This window comes from Esox lucius, chromosome 12 (assembly GCF_011004845.1).
Source record: "Esox lucius isolate fEsoLuc1 chromosome 12, fEsoLuc1.pri, whole genome shotgun sequence".
Taxonomy (NCBI): Eukaryota; Metazoa; Chordata; class Actinopteri; order Esociformes; family Esocidae; genus Esox; species Esox lucius.
This window is the reverse complement of record NC_047580.1, coordinates 2687463-2707112: the sequence shown is the minus strand read 5'-3', so window position 1 is coordinate 2707112 and position 19650 is coordinate 2687463. Positions and strand designations below refer to the sequence as shown.

The following is a 19650-nucleotide window of genomic DNA, read 5'->3' as shown; positions in this document are numbered from 1 at the left end:
CAAAAGCGGAAGTTCGTCACTACGCTGGTGCACAGAGTCTATTAAGCACATCAGTTCCTGATCTCATCACCCAGGACTTCCCATCATAATGCACACCAAATCCTCATTACTAGGCCTACATATTCTGTATTCTGCCACATGAAAATATCAACTGCCAAAATGTCCGGTGGGTAATATGCCAAATGAATGAGTAAATCGAGTAATAGCATATAAAATAGCATAATATTGTGTGACCTGTATGATCTGTTGCCAATAAAACAGCGAGCCTTCGCTCACTCTCACAATAAGACATTACTGAGTCATGTGACTAAGCTCACCACGAGAATCAAGAGCAGCACACTCCAGCACCAGCTCAAGCATAAACGCTTTTTTGCACGCGTGGGCTATACATCTTATGGAAACTGACATCATTCACGCAGTTGCATATTTTTTGAGACATTTCAAACATTGACCTCAAAATCCCATCAAAATATTGTGCAAAAAGATTGTTGTCTATAAACATAATTGCGATCTGGCTCATATTATTTAGATCAGGCAATTATGTAGCTAATTAAGACAGCCCTACAGTTGGTATACAGTATTTAAACTGAGTATATGCTCAGCTCACAAAGATTGTGAAGAGCTCATTCTGCTGGCTAATTTAAATAAAAAACATGTTGGATCACAGAGTTTGTGTTTTATTGCTGTTTAAGTGTAGGCTATTATACAGTATGGCTATTTAAAACATATGTACGGTAGCTCTTCTGTATGGCCAGAATTCTGGAATTGAAATGCCATATTGGCCATTTTGATAACACAAATATGAGACTGTGCTTGTCTATTAAGTAATTAAGATGCAAAATTAGGCTTTTGCAGCATTGCAAAACTGTTCTAAACTTGATTTAAACATACTGAAATTTAGACGCAACTTTTTTTCATTTATCAATGCAACTGATTTGGAACATACCATTTTGAAAACCCTACTTTGATGACTTTTAAATAGGTGTAGCATATATTGCATTGTTTCGTTGTCAGAATTCTATATTCACAAACTGAATTCAGTTGAAATAATTACAATATAATTAAATATACATTCTCAGAAATAACAGTAAATCAAGCACAGCAACACAGCAACATGGAATCAAATACAGCAACATAGCAATCCATGAATAGGATTATAGTAGACAATATTCCTCCAATTTGAATGTTTTATTCTGGCCATATAAGTACAGATGCTGGGTTGAATAAGAGCAGTTTCAGGTGGGTGTCAACATTCTCACAGATGCCTCCTGGTGACCATTCTTATTTTCTATTTAATGTTTGTGTCCATGCCTCACAGCACTGCAACTTGCCACGGTATAACAAGGCATTCCGCGCACTTAGTGCTGGAATTAAAGGAACGACATCTGTACTAGGCTCTATATTTGAAACCGTTTGGGCTACAGACAGGAAACTAACTTTGTTTCACCAATTTGTCTATCCCTACTTCAAATTAAGGAAACATTTATCGATTTTACATATGCTAATTAGCGTAAATTAATTATTTGGCTGTGTCTTTTGAACCTTTTGTGCTACAGACACAAAACCAACTTAGTTTCACACGTTTAAGCTATCCCCACTGCATATTATTAAATGGTTATTGATTTTATATATGCTAATGAAATATTAGGCTCTATCTTTTGAACCAATCAAGGTACAGACAGGGAACCAACTTTGTTTTACAGGTTATGGCTATCCCCGGTTCATATTATGAAATGTTTATTGAGGTCCCAGATAACAAAAAGTATCAGTGAAAATATAATGTGATTAGACCAAGGCACAAAAATGATAGAAAACATGTCAAGGAATGTGCAGCTGTAACTTTACACATCAGTCATATTCTGTGGATGCTACTGTATGTGCACATTTGACTAAGACACAGACTGTTACACTGGCTAAGTTAGTACATACCCTTGGCTGATCCTTTAGCAGGTAAACTGACCAACCAGAATCTTGGACAACCATTTAATGTTTAACATTAATTACTAGTTCAAATCAATCACCTACTGTAACAAACATGATACTAACTTTAACAGAATACAAACAAGAGCTACTGTAGCTAATAAACATTGTTTGCTAAGTTACCAAGCTATTATTGATACTATCCATTAGCCCTATAATAGTCATAATCTTGGCATAGAAAACTAGCCACATTAGCAAATAATTTTATTTAGCAAATGTTGGCTACTGACTGTAGGTCGCTAGAAAGTATAGCTAATGTTCTATGTTTAAGTTGACATTGGCTACATGTTACTGTACAACTTACTGATGTGATTATAGAGAGGATTTATATGAAAAAAAATATTCCTAGACCTAACCAATTAAATTTAGTCTAATACAACTAGCAAAATGGTTAGCTAGAAGTGCACAATATTGTCGAGCTGGGCTTGCTACATTTAGCTATAGCCAGAGTTGGCGAGTAACAGTTAACGGATTACAAAGAAAACAGTAACTGTAAACCTTTACGTTACCAACAGAAATATAATCGGATTAGATACTTTTGAAAACATTTATGATTACTTTTTGATTACTTCAGTTGAAAAAGAATAGGTTTGTGAAATAATTAGGATATGTTTTATGTTAGTTTATTATTTAATTTTATAAAAACATTGTCATTTGAACCAAAATATGAATTGTGAGCCTCAGTTGTGTGTGACCATCACACAAAGGTGGACACGCATTACCAGTTTAGTGATGGAGGAAGTGCTAGTTTAAATTTCTCTGGTTTTGGTTGGTTGGATGGCTGGTAAAAACAGAGTATACCTTTGATAATATTAGCTGAGTCATATAAAATGTTATTTAGTTATCTACTCGACACATAATTCTCAGAACAATGAGAGGCAATAGGCCTACCTGGTGGTATATCTTTTTCAAGTTTCAAAGTTTATTTGTCAAATGCACCAAACAACACAGCCAGGATGAGTTGCACCCAAGGACTTTTACAGGAATTGTTTAATAGATTAGGCAACTATTTGTAAAATAGCTGTAACATGGCGCTGCCTTCAAGATAAAAAATTATATGGAATTTACCACAACATTTGAGGAGAATAGGTGTGTTGGGAAGCACTCTGCCAAAGGATGATTATTTGCATTTGACTCAGACACATCAACTCTGTCCATATAAGAAGGCCACGTGATTCTGCTTGCTTTGCATTTCTGAAAATTGTGTTCATTGGTTATCATTGGCTGCTGACATCATTTACTTTAAACTAAGAGTGCATGTTTATAATCACAGTTAATTTATTTAATTTGCATTTTTGAAAATCCTTCACCTGTGGCCATAATGATCGCAGGTTATGTTCACGCAGGTAAATCTTATTTCTATGCTGGTGTTCACAATGGCAAATGTGCATTCGCTTGCAGGGGTGTTACTGCAACATTTTGACAATTTTGGTTGTGGAGCAAATCATCAGACTACTGCAGATATACGGATATCTTAATTTTAATATACAACAATGTCAATACCCTCAACAATGTTTTGAAGCAATTAAAAACATGAATAAAACACAAACAACAGAACAGGCTTAAGCATCATTAGATTTTGGGTTATGTTCAGATAAAAAGTCAGATTCTGAAAGATTGAGGTTAATTGGATTAACTGGAATTACTGAATATCTGACAGACCTTTAGTGTGTAATGTAGAGATGTACAGTGGGGAGAGCATGTAGAAGACTTGAATTTTTATCATAGGTACTCTTCAACTGTGAGTGACGGAATCTAAAACAAAAATCCAGAAAATCACATTGTATGATTTTTAAATACTTAATTTGCATTTTATTGCATGACATAAGTATGTGATACATCAGAAAAGCAGAACTTCCTCCAAACACGGCGAGTGGAGTTAAGACCAAAAAGCTCTATTTTTGTCTCATCAGACCACATGACCTTCTCCCATTCCTCCTCTGGATCATCCAGATGGTCATTGGCAAATTTCAGACGGGCCTGGACATGCGCTGTCTTGAGCAGGGGGACCTTGTGTGTGCTGCAGGATTTTAATCCATGACGGGGTAGTGTGTTACTAATGGTTTTCTTTGAAACTGTGGTCCCAGCTTTCTTCAGGTCATTGACCAGGTCCTGCCGTGTAGTTCTGGGCTGATCCCTCACCTTCCTCATGATCATTGATGCCCCACGAGGTGAGATCTTGCGTGGAGCCCCAGACCGAGGGAGATTGTTGCCTTCTCACCAAGCTGATTGCCTATTGTCCTGTAGCTCATCCCAGCCTTGTGCAGGTCTACAATTTTATCCCTGATGTCCTTACACAGCTCTCTGGTCTTGGCCAGAGCGGTTGGAGTCTGTTTGATTGAGTGTGTGGACAGGTTTCTTTTATATAGGTAACAAGTTCAAACAGGTGCAGTTAATACAGGTAATGAGTGGAGAACAGGAGGGTTTCTTAAAGAAAAACTAACAGGTCTGTGAGAGCTGGAATTCTTACTGGTTGGTAGGTGATCAAATACTTGTCATGCAATAAAATGCAAATTAATTATTTTAATATGGTACAATGTGATTTTCTGGATTTTTGTTTTAGATTCCGTCTCTCACAGTTGAAGTGTACCTATGATAAAAGACAGACCTCTACTTGCTTTGTAAGTAGGAAAACCTGCAAAATCAAATACTTGTTCTCCCCACTGTAGCCCAATCATATTGAAGTAAAAAGCAACGGTTTAGAAACCCATTTCCAAACGCACTGTAGCCTAGACAACCCATAAGGTAAAACGTTTTTGGCCCACTGTGTAAACTCTAACATTGATTGATCCAGCAAAAGGTGTTCAGTTGGTTATAGGCTATTCCTATTTGTTTTCCAATGCCTCTTAATATTGTAGCGACCTTGGTAAGGCCCCTACTCGCCCCAAGGTCGCTACAATATGAAAGTAATCTAAAAGTCATTCAAAGTAACAATAATACTCCAATACATGCAATTGCTCAATTCAAATGCCATGTAGCCTAATGTCTCACTATACCAGATGGAAGGCATACACAAATTAACTGTGCACGCACGGAAGAACCACAGCTCGAGGGTCCCGCCATGTCTTCGCTGTAGTATATGTACTCTTAAATAGTCATAAAAGGTTTACCTCAGCAATTACATTATCACGGTGGTTGTATACTTCTGATGTGTTTAACTGTATTTATGTTTTTTGTATACTTCTGATGTGTTTAACTGTATTAATGTTTTTTTTACTCCAGTTTAAGATATTTCTGGTTTAGTCATGTTTGTGAGTTTTCACAAGTACTCTTCTACTCTGGTTAGCCCAATAGTTGTTATAGATCTTAAGTTTCAGCCGTTATCATAGTTTTACGAATGCTTAATTGTTTTCTATTTAGAAATTATATAATCTTTTATGTGAAACTTTCAAACTTCAAGGTACTTTTAGTTTTTCAAATCTAGCAATTTTCCAATTTAGAAATGTTCTTATTTAGTCGCGTAGCCTACACAGTATACCGTAACATTCCTGGCTAACTAGCTACTGCAGCTAGTTAACACTACTTTATGACAACTTAACAAACATCTGCTTAGCTTGTTAAGCCGATATACTTTCTGGAGCAGCGTGTCATCATTTCTGGACAAGGAAAGCTTATTTTACTTCTTTACAAAGCAGATAGCTATCTTTTCTATCTGACAAATTAGCTAAAATCACTTTGGTAGTTGGTAATCATTTTGACACTGAAAAAATGCTAAACAGATTCGAGGAAATGCACAATTTTGTAGTCATATTTAAAAAAACTTTGAAATCCTTATTATGCATTCTCATTTATCGTTGCAGCTTTCCCTCACTGTAAGAAGAACCACAGAGCAAGCAACTGATCTGTAAACCCAGATGATCAATGGAATAATGCTGTAAATAGAGGCTTGTGCAATACACTTGTTAGTGTTTTATTTATGCAGCTTTAGGGTAAGCAAAATGTATTGATAGCTTATTGATATAATTGGCTTGTGTGTTCTTTTATATCAAGTAATATATAACTTTCTCTAGTTATTGGGGTACCAATATGTGATGCATAAAAAATGCAGAGCAACTTTAGCTTTTGTCATCATAAAGACAATGTCCCCTTAATATTTTGGTCGGTCTCAAGGAAGATATGTAGACTGAGACCAGTAATACAAAAATACTAATAATATACAGCTCTGGAAAAAATGAAGAGACCACAAATCAGTATCTCTACATGTATGGCAGCCATTCCATTCCAGTGTCTTAAATTCCAACACAGGCACACCTCATTTTACTCAATGAGGTACTGATTAGGTGATAAAAACCACTGCTGTGGTCATCACTATCCTCTTGCTATAGAACCAGCTGGATGGAAAAACAGTGCAAGTAGTATCTCAAAGGTAATTTGAATAACAAAATAACTACTCAGCATGACAAAAGAATTGAAAAGTAAAGCTTTGAATGAGGAAAAGAGAGGTTCAATTCTGGCTTTACTGGCAGAGGGATACAGTGAGCGCCAGGTTGCTTCCATCCTGAAAATGTCATATGAACAAGGTCAAGTAACAGACATTTGGGGACAACAAAGCTACAGAGTGGCAGAGGGCGAAAACGACTGTCCACTGACTGAGATGACCGTCTACTCATTCGAATGCCACTCAACAACCGTAGGATGACATCAAGTAATATACAAAAAGAATGGCAAACAGCAGCTGGGGTGAAGTGCACGATGAGGACGGTTCGAAACAGGCTCCTAGAGGCAGGGCTGAAGTCGTGCAAAGCTAGAAAAAAGCCCTTCATCAATGAGAAGCAAAGAAGAGCCAGGCTGAAGTTTTCAAAAGAACATAAGGACTGGACTGTAGAGGAATGGAGTAAGGTCATCGTCTAATGGTTAGACGGAGACCTGGAGAGGCCTACAAGCCTACTGTGAAATTTGGTGGAGGATCGGTGATGATCTGGGGATGCTTCAGCAAGGCTGGAATCAGGCAGATTTGTCTTTGTGAAGGACCCATGAATCAAGCCAAGTACAAGGTTATCCTGGAAGAAAACCTGTTTCCATCTGCTCTCACAATGTTCCCCAACTCTGAGAATTGTTTTTTCCAGCAGGGCAATGCTCCATGCTACACAGCCAGGTCAATCAAGGTGTGGATGGAGGATCACCAGGTCAAGACCCTGTCATGGCCCAATCTCCAGACCTGAACCCCATTGAAAACCTCTGGAATTTGATCAAGAGGAAGATGGATGGTCCCAAGCCATCAAAGAAAGCTGAGCTACTTTAATTTTTGTGCCAGGAGGGGCATAAAATCACACAGCAGAAATGTGACAGACTGGTGACGAGCATGCAATATGCATGAAAGCTGTGATTAAAAATCATGGTTATTCCACCAAATATTGATTTCTGAACTCTTCCTAAGTTAGAACATTAGTATTTTGTAGTTGAAAAATGTATATGAATTAGTTTTCTTTGCATTATTTGAGGTCTGAAAACAATGCATATTTTTTGGTTATTTTGATCAGTTGTTATTTTCTACAAATAAATACTCTAAATGACAATATTTTTATTTGGAATTTCAGGATAATGTTGTCAGTAGATTATAGAATAGAAGAAAACTGTTAATTTCACTCAAACACACACCTATGAATAGTAAAACAAGAAAAACTGACAATTATGCAGTTGTCTCTTAATTTTTTTCAGAGCTGTATATCTCCAAACCTCCAATTCTCACAAAACGTTATTTTTCTATGTGATGTCTCAAACATGTTTTTATTTATTGTAATAACATCATCCCTTTTCATCAGTCTCTCGTCCTTATTATTATTTGACAATTCGTATTTAACATCATTCCCTACTAACTTAATTACTCCCTCCCAAGTAATCATTCTTTAGTACTGTTCATGAATCACCTCCCATATGTATAACACAATCCCTCTCCAAACCTAATGAGCAAAAGCAAATTAACAACAATAACATAAAAAATCTGATATTCTTTATATTAGAAAGGTTCTCTACGTTAACTTAAGCTCTGACCATTTCTGAATGTGTTTCAACTTATAGTATTCTTATTATTTAGATTGTCATTTGTTAAATGTATATTTTACCACACAATCTTTCCTTTGAAAATATAAATACACACAATCCATCGAAGGCTTTTATTTTGAAGGCAAAATACGAAAGTCTGAAGTCTTATTGTTGCTGCCGAATGGATATAACGTTTCACCGAAAACTTTTATTTTGAAGGCAAAATACGAAAACCGGAGATCTTGTTGCTGCTGCCGAATGTCTAAAGTGCATGACCATAATCCATTGTAGCTATCGAGTTGTGAAAGTAAGCTAGCTATCTTCTTACCTTGAGTTGTCGCTCAGACGATGGCTACCTTGCTGACAATTCAACAGAAACATGAGCATACACAGACAGTTACTTTTCTCTTACCTCACTAGCTAGTTTGACACTCTGAATGTGCAGGCCGTTATTTCTCTGATGTTCGTGCAATAGTAAACTGTGCGCGATTCATTGAATCTTTTCATGCTCTGCTCTAACGATGTTTGATCAAAGTGCTTGGGTTAAATAACTGTTTTTTAAACCATAGCCTATTATCTAACCATACCCATAAGTATGTATATGGACACACCTGTTCAATTTTAGTAACATCCAAGCTAGTAATAACAAAAGTTTGGACCTATATATTTTTTTTAATCTGTAAACGAGACCTCAGTAGTATCTTAAAATCAGACTCTCACCGCACTTTAATGCTTGGTGTGGAATCTGTGTAATAATGTAGGATTTGAAATGTATTATGAAGGTATGTTTCATTGAAAGTTAAATGTGCCACACTGTAAAAATAAATCAAGATTTTACAGAAAATATTGTATACAATTGTATACAAAACAATTTAATATTACGGACATTATCTGTAGATTAAATATCCAACAGTTATTTTAGGTAATATGCCAATAATGACAGATTACATATATTCCTCCTACAGAACACTTACTATATAATTTATACAGTATTTTTTCTGTTTTCTGAAATTACTAATAAATGCATGTAAAATGATGATACAAATCTGTAATTAAATATGTAGTGCATTATACAAAGGCTTATGTACATACTAACAATTAAAAATTTACTTTGTCTCTGACGACTCCCCCTTCCTCTACAACCCTACCAGGGGTGTCACGCTTCAGCAGGTCGACGTTACAGGCCTAGCTCCCACTGTACCGTGTACTCCATGTCTGGTTTTTGTTTTTTCCTTTGGATCATGCGGACCTGTCTTCCATTATTTATTACCTGTATATATACTCCTTCAGTACTTCCTCAAGGCTCGGTTCTGGGCCCATTATTGTTCTCACTATATATGCTCCCTCTGGGCGATGTAATCCGAAATCACAATATAACACTGTTATATTGAAGCATGGAGAAGCCCCTGAATTAGCTATTTTGGAAGCATGCGTTTCAGATATTAGGAAGTGGATGACAGAGAATTTCTTGCTCTTAAACTCAAATAAAACAGAAATGCTCCTTTTAGGACCCAAAAAACAAAGAGCGTTGCTAGCAGATCTCACTGTGAACCTCGACGGCTGCATGGTCGTATCCCAAAAAAATTTAAAAAACCTTGGCATTACCCTTGACCCTGACCTCTCCTTTGAGAAACATATAAAATATGTCTCAAGAGTTGCTTATTTTCATCTTCGAAACATCGCAAAAATTAGAAACTTTCTATCAAAAACTGATGCAGAAAAATTTATCCATGCTTTCTTTACTTCTAGATTAGATTACTGCAATGCTCTTCTCTCTGGTTATCCAGACAAATTAATAAATAAACTTCAATTAGTGCTGCACACGGCTGCTAGAATCCTAACTAGAACAAAAAAATTTTAACACATTACTCCTGTCCTGGCGTCCTTACATTGGCTGCCTGTTTGGGTTAGGGCTGATTTTAAGGTTTTACTCTTAACCTATAAATCAATACATGGACTTGCTCCTACTTACCTGGCTGAAATGATCCAGCCATACACACCTACACGTAACCTTAGATCGCAAGCTGCAGGCCTTTTAATTGTACCTAGAATTTCTAAACAAACAGTTGGCGGCAGGGCCTTTTCTCATAGAGCTCCACTCCTGTGGAATGATCTGCCAATTAAGGTTAGAAATGCAAACTCAGTGCAAACTTTCAAGTGTCTACTAAAAACTCATCTCTACAGCACGGTTTATAATTAGGTGTAGCCTGGCCCGGGGGCGTGAAGGTGACCAGTAGGCTTGATACTGTCCACCCTTGCTGTCTTGCCAGGTGGGCTCTCGTCGCCACTGGGATGCCCTCCCTCCAATGCCTTTCGGGGGAAGAGTCACTGGCTTGTTGTTGACTCTCTGTTGCGCACTTGTGCAATTGGGCTGTACGCCGCTAGCAATACTCGGCCCTCATTCAGGGGGGTTGCGGTTGGTGGGTGTCCCTTTGGTTGATGCCTGGCAATGTGGTTGGATTGATTTCCTGCCTGTTGGGCCCTGTCCGGGGCCTCCCCCGGGTAGGGCCACAGTGTCACCGGACCCCCCCCCGTCTCAGTTCCAAGGTGTTACGCTGCTATATTATTGTACTGGGGGATATGAGGGATGTACTACTAACTTTTCTCAGTTTCCTCCAGTTTTACATTTTAGAAGGAGATGAGGTCCTGGTCCACACCTGCGGATTACCTGGTTTGGGAGGCCCGTTGCTGTCCCTGTCCTTGTCCACCTGGTCATACTTCTGACCTAGTCTAAATTCAAATAGACTCTGGATTTAGCCCAGAGAAATGTATTTATTATTCCAATTGGACTCTTAATATCTCACCCGGCACAGCCAGAAGAGGACTGGTCACCCCTCTGAGCCTGGGTCCTCTCTAGGTTTCTTCCTAAAATTCGACCTTAGGGAGTTTTTCCTAACCACTGAAATTCAACACTACTGTTGTTTGCTCCTTGGGGTTTAAGGCCGGATGTCTCTGTAAAGCACTTTGTGACAACTGCTGTTGTAAAAAGGGCTTTATAAAGAAATTTGATTGATGATTGATTGAGGTCCTTCTTGCTGTGCTAACCATTGATCCATCATCAGCCACTGCAAGCACTAATACACGGGCCACTCAAGTGCCACATTACAATAGTGTTGAAATCAATGATAATGCATCCATTGTCAAACTGGACAGTGGCTGTTGAATTGAACATACTGATCAGCAAGGCCAGGGTTCATGTCAGACCTCTGGAGCTCTGGCATACAAATGTTGTCTTTGCTTACATCACTAACTAAAATCCAAGACTGTCACTGTCTACATTGAGATGTTACACATTTTAATTTACAATGTCCCTTAACAGGGATGGCTAATGGCCTAACCACTGCTGTCAGTACCTTGAACCTGGCTGAAACAGAGCTATGCAGAAAAATAAAAACTTATTGGGGGGAAATGTCTTTGCAATTAACTGACTTAACCCTAAAATAACAGGTGGTGAAAAACTGCAACACAGTTGGCATTTTGGCATAAGAGACAGTATTTTACTAATCTATGCTGTTCTTGAGATTTGGGATTTGTTCAGGATAGACAAACACTTCACTGGCTTCACAATTTTCTCATCTTTTCACTTGACGAAAAAGTCAGTTATCGTCACCTGTATAAATGCCATTCACGAATGGCTAATAAGCTGTTAAAATGGCCAGTGGCAAAAGCCATACAGTTCATAGATGCTATTTGTGGTGGGGATAAACTTACAGTTTTTCTCAAATGCCAAAACACAAAAGCCAATCCTCTAAACCAAATGACCAGTTGTCTAAACACATTTACTAAATCTAGCCATCATTGTCCAATATCATAAACACATTTCACATGAAGACACAATTCACAAAACACAATCCTCCGTTCTCATAAATCTTAACACATTTTTCCTTGCTAAAACCCAAGTTGCAAAAGAACTCTGCTCATATTCTCAAATGAAAGCTCATGTGATGCAAAATGCTTGCCACAGTCAGCAATATTTGAACACAATGACGTCACCTGGACACCTGGCGTCATTCATTACACACAACGACTCAAAATTGAAGACACTTGTTGCTAATGCTGTGACCACATGTATAAAAGCAAGTTCAGAGTGCACAGTTTGCTGAAGATTCCAAACAAACACAATGGATGAAGGCAGAGTCAGGGGAAGAGGAATTCGAGTCAGAGGAGGGAGAAGAGCTGGCCATGGAAGAAGAGGAGCAGGCCAACGAGGAAGAGGAGTTCAAATCAGAGGAGGAAGAGGAGCAGGCCAACGAGGAAGAGGAGCAGGCCAACAAGGGAGAGGAGGAGGCCAACAAGGGAGAGGAGAAGGTCCAGGAGGGAGAGCAAGACAACCTTGCACCATCATTACGGACGAGATGCGAGCAACAGTCCTTGACCATGTCATTGTCCATGGCATGACAATGGCTGAAGCAGGACTGAGAGTCCGTCCAAACCTGAGTAGGTCCACCGTGGCCACCATTATCAGGGCATTCAGACAACACAACAGGTATTGTACTCTATTGCTTTCTTTGTCACAATACAATTTTACAAGCCTGTGAAAGTAGTCTATTGGTTTCAAATCAGTTGTTACTGTATTGTAAAACATGTCAATTGACAACACATGTTTCTTTCTTTAGAGTTGAAAGAATGCCACATAGAGGTGGGAGGGTTGCCATATTTACAGCGGCACAAGAAACCCTCATTGTGGATATGGTTCGTGAGAACAACCTCCTCAGACTCCGGGAGATCAGAGACAAAGTCATTGCCGATAATGTCAACTTTGAGAGCATTGATGATGTCAGCTTGGCCACAATAGATCGAGTTCTCCTGCGCCAAAAGATGCGGATGAAACAGGTCTATAGGGTTCCCTTTGAGCGCAACTCTGGGCGACACAAAGACCTACGTTACGAGTATGTGCAAGTAAGTATACATCCATGTTCACAGTACAGTTAGTGGACATACTGTGTTGCTCCGTGGCCTACATTACTTCTGCACAATACTGTGCTACCTGATTGACTGTTGTTCTGAACACCTGTGCACTTTCACATTTTCACAGAGGATATTACAGTTGGACGCGATGGCCAGACCTCATGAGTACCTCTTCCTGGATGAGGCTGGCTTCAACCTCCAGAAACGAAGGCAAAGAGGCCATAACATCATTGGCCAAAGAGCCATCACTGAGGTTCCTGGCCAACGGGGGGGTAATATAACTCTTTGTGCGGCCATGGGTTTGGAGGGGCTTGTCCACCGGCATGCTGTCCTTGGGTCTTACAACACCCAACGTCTCCTCACCTTCCTAGAGGAGCTAAAATACATCCTCCTGGACCACTAACAACACCATCCTGGGCCCGCACATCACATTTATGTGATCACTTGGGACAATGTACGCTTCCACAGAACAAACCAAATCAGAGAGTGGTTCACCACCAAGAGTAACCACTTTTTAAACGTCTGTCTGCCACCCTACTCCCCTTTCCTGAACCCTATAGAGGAGTTCTTCTCATCGTGGAGATGGAAGGTTTATGATAGACAACCATACACTAGAGAGAACCTTCTAAGGGCAGTGGAGCTGGCCTGTGTTGACATCCCAGTGGAGGCCTTCCAAGGATGGATTTGTCATTCCAGAGCGTTTTTCCCGCGGTGCCTGGCAAGAGACAATATAGCCTGCGATGTGGATGAGGTGATGTGGCCCGATGCAGCTCAGCGACATGATGCCGCACAGTGATTGTGGTGTGAATAAAGTAAATAAAAAAACGTCACACCCTGATCATGTTTTCAAGAGTACTGTTGTGTGCAATAGATTCTGTTTTTGCATTGAGTTGTGTTACAGTTGTGTACATGCAGAATTCACTATAGATTTATACTCTTCATATGAAACTCACAAATCTAAATGCCTAATCCTCTGCAGAGATCTAAGAAGATCCATTACTGTAAAGTTTCTAAAAATATGCATTGGCAGTTATGAAACAAAGAACCTTCTCACAAATTGAGCATTGCGTTTTCAATTGTTTTGCTGTAGTGTGTAATGATGTGTATAGTGTTTACATTTTTGACAGCTTCGAGCTGCTCTTTTGGTGTGAAAGTTTGAGTTTTGAAGTGAGAAGGTGTGGTTGTGTTTATGTAGCTTTAGAAAAGGGTGTTGTGTTTAGACATTGGGGAACATGGAGGAAACGTTTGTGAAATGTGTTTTAGCATTTGAGAAAAACTGTAATAAGAAGCTTTAGTCAGTTCAACACAATGCGTAATGGTGCCTAGCGACATATTCAAAAGTGGTGTGATGTTAATGATTTACAGTAATGTGGAAATGCTATACCAACTCTTGGCCGATGTGTAGCTCCATGGTGTAGGGGTTGAAGACACGGTCTCGTATGTGGGAACCCACCCGGGTTCGAATCCAGAGAGGGCATCAACGATCAACACTTTTTATTGCGGGCCGGCTGAACTAGGCTTGCTTGCTTTCTTGTTTCTTTTACCTTGATATACAATTATCTGTGATAATTGTCCATTGTTGTGAATCCACGTCTTCATTCCTTTGGTGATTCACATTTTTCAGGCGGGAGTGCTGACATGCATTAAATTTGTTTAAAGGTAAAATATGAATTTTAAGAAACTTCTACTGTTAACCAGTACAGTAGTTTAAATATTCAATTAATTTAAGGTTCTAAACACTATCAATGCATGTTAAAGTTTGAGATTATTTGAATTTTGTCTTCTAAAATTATTTTACAATCTTGAGCATGTGTTAACACTTTATTGAAGGTGTTTGCTTGTAATAATTTATGACAAATCGGCAAAAATAAGTTTCTCATCAAAACATTTTATGAATATGTGTGTATAAATGTATTGTTTTTGCCCTTTATTTGAATTAGGATATTTAACTTTAATTTTGGGGTATTTGTTTGGCAGCCATAGCAGTTTATTTTTATTTATTTTTACAAGTGTATTAATCTGTTTTGTACAGTAGTTTCTTCCAAAATTATTTTACAATCTTGAGTGTCTGTTACCACTTTATTGAAGGTGTTTGATTGTAATAATTTAGGGAAAATCTGTAAAATAACAGTTTTTCTTTGCAAAACCTAGGATATTTTACTTTAATTTTAAGGTATTTGTTTGGCAGCTGTAGCTGCCAGTCATTTGACTGTTTTTTTACAGTTTTTTTTTTTACAGTGCAAGGTAAGAGAGCAATAGGATCATCTGTGTTTAGATTCAATCTTTCAGTAGGTTGTGTTCTGGTAACCACAAGAATGTTTATATTGACCATCTGGCATGGGGGTTATCGTCTTGGAAACATGATCTTTGCTAGGTACACACGCCCTTCAATGTATATATCAGCTTGTATCCAGCTTAACAGTGAGAACATTTTAGAACATTCATTGAAATAGGACAGCTCTGCTACATTATTCCAATAAAAAGAATGTATGTTCTCCCTTGATATGTGCGGGATCTGTATTATTTAACCACTATACGTAACCACTAAATTCTACCATTGGTCAGCTGTTGGAGCTTCATCTGCATATAAATGGAAATTAAATTTTTTGACATCACCAATGTTATTTATATAAAGTGAAAACAACAGTCAGCCAATTATTGAATCCTGACAGACACCTTTAAATAACTCTAAATGCTCAGTCTTGACCCTGTTAATGATAACAGGCTGAGTTCTGTCCTTAAGACAGTGTAAAAAAACATCGGCAGCCATCACTCCCCCATCCAATAGATGACAGCTTACTCAAAAGGTTAGCAAGATCTACAGTGTCAAAGGCTTTTGGCAAGTTTACAATCTACACCCTAGAGATGGGTCGATGATAATCCAAATCACTACCGTTACTCCCTTGTGTAATGGCAGTACAAAAGCTGCTTTCCACACATTAGGGATTTTTTCTGTGCTTAGTGTTAAATGAAAGATGTGTGTCAGCAATGATAGGTGCAGCACACCTAGGTATGGGCCTAAATTGTCCACACCTAATGATTTCTTAGTATCTATGGCACACCGGGCAGCAAGAACCTCTGCTACATTGAACTGTTGGAAACTAAAAACAGGATTACCATTTTTCAGGGTAACTAACGGTCAGGATCACATTGGCAAAAAAAAAACATTAGAGAAAGAGTGCTTTTTAAAGCATAATTTTGTTTCACTTAAAATGCGAGAGTCTCAGGCAGAGAAGCAGGAGAATTCCCCTGTTTCAGTGAGTTAATGGTTTTCCAGAATTTTACAGGATCTCCAGCGGAGTCTGTCATAGCACAAAGGAAATAGTTAGACTTTGCCATTTTGACATCTGCTGTACATTTATTTCTCAATTGCCTAAAAACAGCCAATCATCTGTAGCACCAGTTTTCCTCACAAAGACCCAGACTTGATTATTTAGCAGGAAAAGTTTTGATAATTCAGGAGAGAACCAAGAATTTGTTTGATTTCTTTCTCAATGATTTTTTAGCAAGGCATGTTTATCAACCATGGAGGTAAAAAGAAAAGAAAGCAAGGGCTAAAATCAGGTCCAGTATACAGCAACTGGATAAAAACCCTCAGTAATATAAATCATAGATTAAGCTTGCTGTGAGAAGTGTTTATAATATCTCTTAGATATGATACAGGGATCAAAGTTTTTCAGCCTGGTATCTCTTATACTAGCAATAGGGCAGTGGTCACTGATATCATTTGCAAATACCCTACTGGCTGTGTATATGGGGGGTATTTGTTAGAATAATGTCAAGTAGAGTGGATTTGTCTGGGTTTTTAACATTGGGACAGATTGGTTTAGTTATCAGATGAGTTAGATTAGCTCAATACAAATGTATTTTATCGAATTTATCGAATACTGCCAACAGCTAATCCAAGTTAAAGTCTCCTAAAATCAGTCATCCAGAGTTAGCATATTGAGACAGTACATCAGATAGTTTGCTTAAAGTACAAGGAGGAGCTGAAGGAGGGAAATATACCCCTAAGACAGCTTTGCCACTGCTACGGGAGTTGATATCAGATGGAGCAACCTAGGTAGTACATGCAGTTGCACTGGATGAGCAATCCTATATATAGGGCTCAATTTTATGGGAACAAGATTACTAATATTCTATACTATACTAATCTGTCTGTTGCATATCCTAACTGTCTGGTGTTGTACATCCCTTTTAAAACCAGCATTTTGTCACTTGTAAATGGGGTTTTCAAAATCAGGTAACCATAAATTCCCAAATGTCTGGAATTCTTCAACCACAATTTGTGGGAAATTGGTAAAAAAAACTTACTGGTATTTGTAACTCTAATTGAAGGCCTGACAAGGCCTGTAAACCTTACATTTCAGGTCTCTATTATGGAAAACCTAATTAGCCTCATGATTAAAAATGGAGAACCTGATGTTTATAAAACCACATAATATTGACGATACAAATCAAAGAAATAATATTAAAGATATAGCCAACAGTAAAGTTGCACATCCTATCCAAATCACTGTGTGCGTTTACTCATACTTTAAAGACTGTAATGAGAAAAAAAATTCTCAGTAAATAACCTTCGTTCATGATATTCAAACTGAACAGAAAGAAGTTCATAGCCTACACAAATAAAATAACTATTAAGCGACCAAAAAAACAATTTTGTGACATTATAGTGTAAAGTGCATTTTGAGGAGGCTACTCACACGTGGAGGGGGATACTGCCTTGGTGTGATCCTACCACACCGATGATCCTTGTGCCAAGACATATCCAAACTAGGAGAAGACACACACTCCACACACGCGAAAAAATCAAGTTCAGATCCCCGTGCATCTTCTCAAATTCTTCAGTGCTCACTAGGAGTTAGCAATCTTTACGTGTGACTGTGCTCTGCGTCTCCTGAGTGCCAAGTAGCAAAAGCTTTAAAACAATCCAAATTGCTGGTCCATTTAGTGTTTAACCAATCATGGTGATATTTATAATTAAATGAGTAACCTCTCGTTGGTAAAAATAAAGATGCGGCGCGACAGGGGCTTGGTCGGAATAGGTATCTTCCCGGTTTGCTGTGGAGATGCCTGAGCGCAGGAATAGGAATCTCTCCTGCCGACTGAACCAGCAGTAACGGCTCTGCTGCCCGGTTAAACACGAGTCGAATCGCGTGGTAAGCGAGGTCCGTTACACCGTCTCGGTGACCTATACTGCACCCATGAGCTGCCCTCCAGCCGCCAGAGACTGAAGTGAGAATAGCGCGAGACCATAAAATAGTGCAGAAGGAAGAGACTGAAGCGGACCATAAAATGATGAGGGAGGAGCACGCCTATTGAGTGATGCGCCGAGGCTTCTCCGAGGATTCTGAGGAGGATGCTGTTATTGTTGTGGATCCGAATTACGACATACTTCTCTCTGACCTGCCCCATCTCCCTCTCTCCCCCTCTCTCTCCTCTTTGAGTGTTCTCGATTATACTAGGCTACAATAGCTCCTCTTCAGCTTTCATATCAGATCAAGTCACGCACTGTATGCCTGGTCCACTGAGGCAGGAATTAGTACAAAAGTGCTTAAGAAATTCAGGAAGGAGAGACATCTAGCATTGATAGACACGGGCTTTTGAGTCAGACAAACAATTTATTTTCTGTTTGCCCAGCGAGTAAACACACATTGCTGATTAAACGTATTGTTTTGGCATATAAAACATTTTGCAGAGGGTGCGCACAGCGGGCAAACACCGAAGTTTACCGAGCGCCGAACCGCGTGACAGATCGTGTTTCACACAGCGGGAGAAAATATGGGAGGAAAGAAGTCACACCAATGTCACCTAACGGTTCTATGCAGAGGCTTTATTTGCTGCCTGGTCGTCATCTCCTTTAAAACCTGCAGAAGTGGGCTCACTCATCCAGTCTGAGTTCCGTTTTGTCCTGTCAGCGGTAAACTTTAGTTAGGCTGCTAGCGCTCAGCTGTAGCCACTCCCGAGTGTCTTCTCTTTCACAGCTCGTAGCCTACCGCAACGACTGTTCCAGTAGCCTCTAACTAGGGTGACCAGATTCAATAGGGTCAAATACGAAGTAGGACCAACCATTTTACTGTTCATCAAATTGTATTTTCCGATACACAAATAGGCTACAGTTTATTGTGTTTGTACCGAATTAATTGGATTGAAGCAGCGTTTCACTCAGAACAATTCCAATTGTGTCTCTCTGGTAAAGATTAACAGTTTCAGCTGTAAAAGCTATATTATGAAAAATAAATGAATTGGATTGAAACAACAAAATATTGTTTTCACAGCGGATAAAATGAACACATTAAGCTCTGAAAAAAAAACGTAGTTTCAGGTGTACACAGCAACAACTGTAATAACAAAATTATGCCTACTCTTTTGCTCATTTGATTTGGAGGTGTGGAGTCCGGTGGCCTGTTCTACTTTTTTCATGAGCCACTCTTTCTCATAGCCCGCTTGTTTTTAATGAGTTTGTCATATATATCTGTACACTTTAATGCAAAATTTACTGGAACAAATAACATTGCCTTCATTGATGGTTCTTACGGAGAGGTGGGATTTCGCACGCCCAGGTGCTTGAGCTTCGCAGCTCATGGGAACTGAAATGTGTTTTACTTTAAGACTGAAAGTGGTGGCAAATCATGACAACCTGTCACATTAGAATGGGCAGTAGGTCGGACCAACAAAAACACAGGACCAAGTGAAAATACGGGACAAAACATGTTTTTGCCAGACCACGTAAACGGAGCAGGCCAAGAAGAGCGAATGTCCGTGATTGAGTGACTG

The 19650-nt window shown here is 38.9% G+C and overlaps 1 protein-coding gene across 2 annotated transcripts in view; it reads right to left on the bottom strand.

The window, feature by feature from the left end:
* cacna2d3a (calcium channel, voltage-dependent, alpha 2/delta subunit 3a) overlaps positions 1 to 18295 on the bottom strand; it is a 691437-nt gene extending 673142 nt beyond the window's left edge. For both annotated transcript variants that reach the window (XM_034295715.1, XM_034295716.1), the window contains exon 1: positions 17577 to 18295. In XM_034295715.1, coding sequence (XP_034151606.1) covers positions 17577 to 17704 — 128 coding nt within the window. In that variant the 5' untranslated portion in view covers positions 17705 to 18295. The remainder of the gene's footprint in view (positions 1 to 17576) is intronic.
* Positions 18296 to 19650: the final 1355 nt, after the last annotated feature.